This window comes from Artemia sp. Qi Xiang Cuo, chromosome 2 (assembly GCF_049724085.1).
Source record: "Artemia sp. Qi Xiang Cuo chromosome 2, ASM4972408v1, whole genome shotgun sequence".
Taxonomy (NCBI): domain Eukaryota; kingdom Metazoa; phylum Arthropoda; class Branchiopoda; order Anostraca; family Artemiidae; genus Artemia; species Artemia sp. Qi Xiang Cuo.
The window spans coordinates 4,566,140-4,574,040 of NC_142795.1; the positions used below are offsets into that span (position 1 = coordinate 4,566,140).

The 7,901-nt window shown below is 35.6% G+C and overlaps 1 protein-coding gene across 1 annotated transcript in view; it reads right to left on the bottom strand.

Annotated features, from left to right (window-relative positions):
• Positions 1–5,447, bottom strand: part of LOC148954821 (protein O-mannosyl-transferase TMTC2-like) — a 261,000-nt gene extending 255,553 nt beyond the window's left edge. The window contains exons 1-2 of the mRNA XM_089105236.1: positions 5,320–5,447; positions 4,489–4,643 (exon numbers count right to left, since the gene is read on the bottom strand). Of these exons, the coding sequence (XP_088961362.1) occupies positions 4,489–4,643; positions 5,320–5,447 (283 nt within the window). The remainder of the gene's footprint in view (positions 1–4,488; positions 4,644–5,319) is intronic.
• Between the last annotated feature and the right edge of the window lie 2,454 nt (positions 5,448–7,901).

Sequence of the window (7,901 nt, forward strand, 5' to 3'; positions counted from 1 at the left end):
GGTACTTCAAGTTGGAAAATGGGTTTAGAAGGGACTTCAAGAAAGGAACTTGCTCTGAAATGCCTTTTGAATTGTATTTCTTGGTGTTGAGGTATCCAAAAAGCTGTAAAGTAAAATTGTGGTTGAGACGCATGGGTACTTCAAGTTGGTAAATGGGTTTAGAAGGGACATTAAGACAGGAAGGTGCTCTGACATGACTCTGGAAATGTATGTCTTCTTGTTGAGAGATACAAAAAGCTGTGCAGTAAAATTGTGGGTGAAAATAATGGGTACTTCAACTTGAAAAATGGTTTTAGAAGGGACATTAAGAAAGTAACTTGCTCTGAAATACCTTTTGAAAAGTATTTCTTGATGATGGCGCATTCAAAAAGCTGTAAAGTAAAGTTGTGTGTGAAAAGGATGGGTACTTCAATTTGTAAAATGGTTTTAGAAGGGACATTAAGAAAGTAACTTGCTCTGAAATGGTCTTTGAAAAGTATTTCTTGGTGTTGAGGTATCCTAAAAGCTGTAAAGTATAGTTTTGGGTGAAAAAGATAAGTACTTCAACTTGTAAAATGGGTTTAGGAGGGAATATTAAGAAAGTAAGTTGCTCTGAAATGGTCTTTGAAAAGTATTGCGGAGGTCGGAGGGCCTTTGGGGGCCCGGGAGGCTTTGGGGCCGGGGGTTACTTCGGGGTTGTGCTAGTGTGGGTCGGGGTCCTACCTAACCTAACCTGAAAGTGTGATTTCAGTGAAATTCTTTAACCTTTTAGGGTTAACTTACCTTTTTTAGGGATGAGCATTTAGGGTTCTCCTACATGCTGAATCTGAAAGTGTGATTTCAGGGAAATTCTTTAACCTTTTAGGGTTAACTTAAATTTTTAGGGGTGACTATTTAGTGTTCTCCTACATGCTGAATCTGAAAGTGTGATTTCAGAGAAATTCTTTAAGCGTTTAGGGTTAACTTACCTTTTTAGGGATGAGCATTTAGGGTTCTCCTACATGCTGAACCCGAAAGTTTGTACCCTGACCTGTTGGATCTGAAAGTATAATTTCAGGGAAATTCTTTAACCTTTTAGGGTTAACTTACCTTTTTAGGGGTGACTATTTAGGGTTCTCCAACAGGCTGAACTTGAAAGTGTGTTCCCTGACATGTTGAATCTGAAAGTATAATTTTCATGGCGATAGACTATTCTAAAGAATAAAACGGTTGAGGCTTAAGATATTTATTGCTTAAACATATTTAAAAACATTTGAAAAAAAATAATGACATATTTAAAAAAAAAGAAGCTTTGATATGAGGAGGAGCAAGTTTAGGACTTTGGATATCTGATGCATTTTTCCATGTCAGGTATCTTTTCCGGTATCCATTGAGCGAAATATCTAACTTCATCTTCTGGGTCATGGACTGAATGCAGGTATTTCTTACATTTGAAGTCTTCTAAATTGAATAATGCTATGTTTTTATCACATTTTTCTAGTAAGAGTTTATCAGTTGGCACGTTTCCCTTAACATAAACAGCTTGCACACCGAAAAAACTGCATATTTCCTGAATTTCCTCCTGTACATGTTTTATTTCATAGCCATTTTCATTATGTGGTCGTATGGTTTTAGCGTAAAAGCCATTTCGATTTATAAAATTTAGTGTTGGACTTCATCTGTTTTTCTCGTACTTATACATATTGTATCTGATGCTCCATTTATATCAATGAATTTCACGTCGTTGATTGTCTATGAGTAAGAAAGCTGCTTCGAAAATAATGCCAGTTGAGGAATATTTCAGACCAATATATTCTGTGTCAATCACACCAAACATTAATATATCTGAAAAAAAGGGCTTAAATTAAATAAATATGTAATATTTCTGAAACTCTAACAAATACAGCTCACTTTCATAGAATAAACTGAGAAGGAGTGAGTGTGTTCAAAGATCCCAACTTGAAAACTGTGAAAATGATTGGTAAATAAGTAACGTTTTACATTTCAGCAACCGCTCCTCTGAGTAAATATTTGGAGGGGTCAATTTTCTGAGGAATAACTCAAAGCATTGTTATACGAATATTCAGTTTGAATACGTAAAAAGAGATTGAAGCATGGTGTAGTAGCTTCTATCATATTTGGAAGGGCCATGGATCAATCACCATATGGAAATTTGACGTATGTAAAGAGAAATCTTTGTCAAAAGCAACCTAAACTCTGAAAATCATAGTTTGATTATAATAGATTCAACTTTTCTCAGAAATAACTTAAAGCATTATTATACGAACGTTCAGTTTTTTATTCAAGCGCATGCCAGATCAATAACGAATATATCTTACTACCTTTTATTCAAATGCTATAGTTAAAATCGCTAAAATGTCAAAGAGAAATGGTTCGCACAATGAAGTAGAAAACAATTATGATAAAAACAATCTTTCATTTCTATTTTGTCACCATTTAAAGCGTTAACCCATTCCCCAACAAAAATCACGGATTCATGCTCCCTCCCCTAAATATAGGAAAATTGTTATAGCTAAAATCGCTAAATTTCGAAGAGAAATGGTTAGACACTGAAGTAAAAACAATCTTTCATTTCTATTTTGTCACTATTAAAAGTGCTAACCCCCTACCCAGCAAAAATCCTGGATTCACGCTCCCCTCCCGGGAATATAAAAGAAACTTTATCGAAAGAAAGCTTGAAAATAATCTGTTTCACTTCTCCAAAATAGCGCATTGCGTCTGCGCCTAATTATTACAATTGCCTCAAAGTGTTTTAATTTTGACGGAGAAACAGTTCCTTTTGACTTTGGCTGCCGCGTTTGTAAACACAGATGGAAAGGGTGACTGCTAATTTTAACCACGCACTGGAGTCTTGTGTCAAAACAGAACGGCATTTTCATTAAAAATTGAGAGAAGTCAGTGGTCGCTTTAGCTGGAAATATAGAAGGAAGGAATTTAACGAAATGAGAATTATTTCTTTTTGCGAAAATTTGGTTGTAAAACAATTGAGGGGGGGGGTAGGTTTCGAGGGTAAAAGAATATATTTTACGTTTTCCATCGAGTATAAAGATTGCAAAGTGATGTTTGTATTAGAGTGGGGTGGGGGGTACTTACCTAAATATACTGGAGGGTGACCAAGGAAAATAATTTTATTTTGAAAATTAAAAACGGAGCTTACATGGTAAATTGAAGTTGCCATGGCTTCTAATTCATCAAATTTATCCATTGTATCAAAATACTTTCTGATAATTGAATCACATTTTATGCCCGCTATATGAGAAATCTCAAGGTCGAATTGTTGTGTAAGCAAGACCTCTGATTGGCTGAGAAGGAAACACGTGATCTAACGGTTTCCTGGAAACTCATAACATTTGGCTCGAGCAACAACATCAAATACTATTTCTGGATCATAACATTTGCTGAGAGCAACAACATGAAGGAAGTGTCATTGACCTGCCCCCATTAGACTCAATAAACCATGAACGGGACAAAGTTCCTGTTTTTTCAGTCTCACTAAGAAAATCCATAAAAACAGACATAAATGTGACAAAGTTCCTGTTTTTTCATTCTCACTGACAAAAACCATTAAATCATCCATAGCCATCCATGAAAAACATCAAATAAATCGACCAACACACATAACCATCCAAGAAAACAGACATAAATGTGAGAAAGTTCCTGTTTTTTCAAATTCTCACTGACAAAAACCATAAAAACATACAAAAATGTGAGAAAGTTCCTGTTTTTTCAAATTATCACTGACAAAAACCATATAAACATACAAAAATGTGAGAAAGTTCCTGTTTTTTCAAATTCTCACTGACAAAAACCATAAACCACGTGGTTCTGTCACGAGCTCATGAGGCCTCTCTACTGCTAGTACCGTTATTGGGTCAATTAATTGATATGGACATGCAGATGCCTGGGCATTTATTATTATTTTTTCCTGAGGGAGAGAGAGGAGCAAGGTGATTATTCTGGAGATGGAATTTATCAAATAGGTTTCAGCTTATTTAAAGTAATTTGGAATGCTTAGAAATCACATTTTTTTTTGTACTGAACAAAACAGCTTGTTTCATTTTTTTTTAAATTTACTAATTATAAAACTTGCCACTGTTACCCAATTATAATCACTGAATAATAATTAGAATTATTGCACCAGATAATTATGTTTAAAGTTATTGGATGATATTTATATTAGATAAGCAGTGATACCACTCAGAGATTCCAAACCGAGCACACCATTTCGTAAGCGAGTATTTCAACCACTGAACTAACAATAAAGATCTCCCAGGGCCATTGATGGCACATAAAACGCCATCAATTGTCGACGTTTCAATTGCCAGGTCTTTTTACAAGTACAGGTAGTAAGCCTTTCGCCCAGTGTTGCGGCAGCTGGGATCGAACCGCGGTCCTCGTATTGCCAAGCAGAAGCCAATCCATTCCGCTACCACCACCGAACTGTGAAAGGTCAAAAATAAACTCGTAATCAACTTAATATAGTAAAAATAATGCATAAGAAAAACTTACAAGCAAAAGCTGTTAATCTGAAGGTCGCTACTGTAACAGGTCTATAGGATCCGTGAGATCCTTTGTGTTGAAGTGAAGTGCCCCAAAAGTCGTTCTGTAGAAGAGAAAACCACGAACTTTTAGCGATTACATCCGGATTTGTAAGTATTGTCCGACTAGAAAATTTATGTCAAAGTTAGCGTATTTTTAAATCTTACATTAATGAATATAAAACAACAAAAAGAAGTTAACATCATAAGAAAAATACTATACAAATATATTTTATCGATTCTATATCTTATGCTTCTTTACGCTTGGGTGATAGAGATTTGGGCAATGACAAAATCGTCGGACAAAGAAAGAAGAGGAAATAAAGGAGAAACCCTGGGCATATAATAGATGTATCCAATAGGTGTAACTGTATGTAATGAACACGTATTTCAATACTTGACATTGAAAATTCGAAAAATAATTGAAAGAGAATATTAAATATTAAACCCATTCGTGACTTTAAGCCCATCCTTTCACCATAGCTTGATCTACAAGGTGGACCAAAGTCACGAACGGGTTTAACATGCACATTATACGGAATGTCTACTAAAGTATGTCTACAATACTCAACTGTGATTTTATCACAATCGAATATGAGCTAGTCTGCTTTATTATGCTAAAAAAATGGTTTGGAGAAACTGAACCAAATAAATGAACTATATATTTTTTTTTAATAAGTCCCTACTATTCTTTCCTCATGTCTATCTACGATACTTGTGGATATCATCCAACTATATATATTAATAAAAATTAGCGTTATTACAACGAAGCTACAACTTTGAAATTTTAATTCGAGATTACCACGTCGTAAGCAAGTATTTCAACGACCCAAGAAAGGATAAAGATTTTCCACAGCCATTGATGGCACATGGACGTAAGAAAATTTGACGTTTCAATTGCCGGCTCACGAACGGGTTTAAGTTGTACATTAAATAAAAAAACATGTTTTTTTAGCTGAAAGTAAGGAACGACGTTAAAACATAAAACGAACAGAAATTACTCCGTATATGAAAGGGGCTGTCCCCTCCACAACGCCTCACTCTTTACGCTGAAGTTTGACTTTCTCACAACTCTATTTTTTTACAATAAAAAAGTTTAGCGTAAAGAGCGAGGCGTTGAGGAGGGGACAACCCCTTTCATATACGGAATAATTTCTGTTCGTTTTAATTTTTAACGTTGTTCCTTACTTTCAATAAAAAAAACTTGTTCTTTTTATCTAATTTTTGAACGTTTTTGAATTAATTCAGGTTTTGATCTTGGCTCACCGTACATGAATAATTAAAATAAAATTTGCATATTAATTTACTTTTATTTGCTTAAAGGGCTTTCTCGAAACTTGTTTAGTTTTATTTACGAACGTTTTTATTAGTAATAAATATACGTAGCTTACGAATTAACTAACGTAACGAACTTCTATATTCATATATTTTTAATACGTATATTAGGGGGTTCGCTCCCTAGTCAATACCTTGCTCTTTAAGCTAAAGTTCAAATTTTGTTCCAATTCTTTAAAAATGACCGCTTAATCACAAAGGCCGTTAAATAGAATAAGTAGCTCTAATGAAAGTACTAAAAAATCTTTGAGGTATTGACTAGGGGGTGAACCCAATCATACATGTAATATTTTCTGTTCGTTTTAAGTTTTGATGTTGCTGCTGTTGCAGTTTAAAAACTTGTTTTTTTTATATTTAATTTCCGATCTTTTTTTAAATAATGCTGGGAAATCCGGCGTCCCCTTCATAGTAATGTCCCTTCCCCCATGAAAATTTCCTTCATGGAAAGATCCTCCTACATAACCCCGACCCACCCACCCCCCACTACCAGCAGAAATCCTCCCTGAAAACGCCAGTATCAAACAGTTCGTGGTAACGAACTGTAAGTAAGGAGCGACCCGGCTCAATGGTAACCGAAACTCTAAAAAACAGAATTTTGATACCAATAGATACATCAAAAGAATCAGATTTTAATTCTGATTTCAAATAGATAAATTTTATCAAGTTCAATCTTACCTATCAAAAGTTACGTGCCTGAGAAAATTTGGCTGATTTTGGAAAAAAGGGGTAAAGACCCCCTAAAAGTTTTTTTCCAGAAGAAAGATCACGGATGCGCGTTTATTTGTTGTTTTGTTTGTTTTTGTTTCTTTTCCCCAGGGGTGATCGTATCGACCCAGTGGTCCTAGAATATCGTGGGAGGGCTCATTGGAGCGGAAATTAAAAGTTCTAGTGCCCTTTTTAAGTGACCAAAAAAAATGGAGGGCAACAAGGCCCCCTCCCACCCTCATTTTTTTCCCAAAGTCACCCGATCAAAATTTTGAGATAGCCATTTTGTTCAGCATGGTCGAAAATATTGTAACTATGTCTTTTAGGATGACTTAATTCTCGAAGCCCCCAGGGGGAGGGCTGGAAGTTATGAACTTTACGCAATGTTAACATATAGTAGATCTTTCTTCTGACAAAAAATGCAAAATTCCACATTTTTGCAAATAGGAGCTTGAAACCTCTACAGTAGAGTTCTCTGATATGCTGAATCTGATGCTGTGATTTTCATTAAGGTTCTATAACTTTTAGGGGGTCTTCCCCCCATTTTTCGAAAATCAGCCAAATTTTCTCAGGCGCGTAACTTTTGATGGGTAGGACGTCCACTTCAAATTTGTAAATTGTTATCTTGTCAAACTAAAGCTCAAATAACTATGCCTCTAGGGATGACAGAAACTCCTGCAGCCCCTGGGGCAAGGGCTGTAAGTATAAGCAATCTGCTCAATGTATATATACAATGCTTGTCTTTGGTAAAAAAACGGCGGGTTTGATTCTGGGTCTTCAAAAAGGCTTAGGGTATTAAGGTGAAACGTTCAGGAAATGTTGAGGGGTATGTCAAACATGATCAAAATACTATATGCATGGTGTCGAAAGGGCGTATAAGCAATATCTAGCGGCTGGGGGTATTAATTTGAAATTCAGGGCATATTGAAGGGGATGTTGAAAAGTGCTTGGATGACAAAGGCTTCCGATTCTGTTCATTTTAGATACCCCTATCAACACTGAAAAATTATGGAATAATTTATGCAATTTTCTCATTATTTACATACAGGATTTATTGTTGGAAAAGGGGGGATATTTGATCCTGGCGGTGTCCAAAAAGGCTAAGGGTAATAAGGTGAAATTTCATGGATTGTTGAGGGTGATCTTAAACCACCTCAAAAGACGCTATATACATCCAGGTTATAAAAATGACGCATCTACAAAATCTGAGGAGCACCTAAGGGCATTAACTTGAAACTTTCAGGGCCATTATTGCTGTAGACACTGTGACTGCAACTGTGACTCTTGACTAACTGTGACTACGACTATTCACAACTTTTAGCATGACTACTTGCAGCTATTACT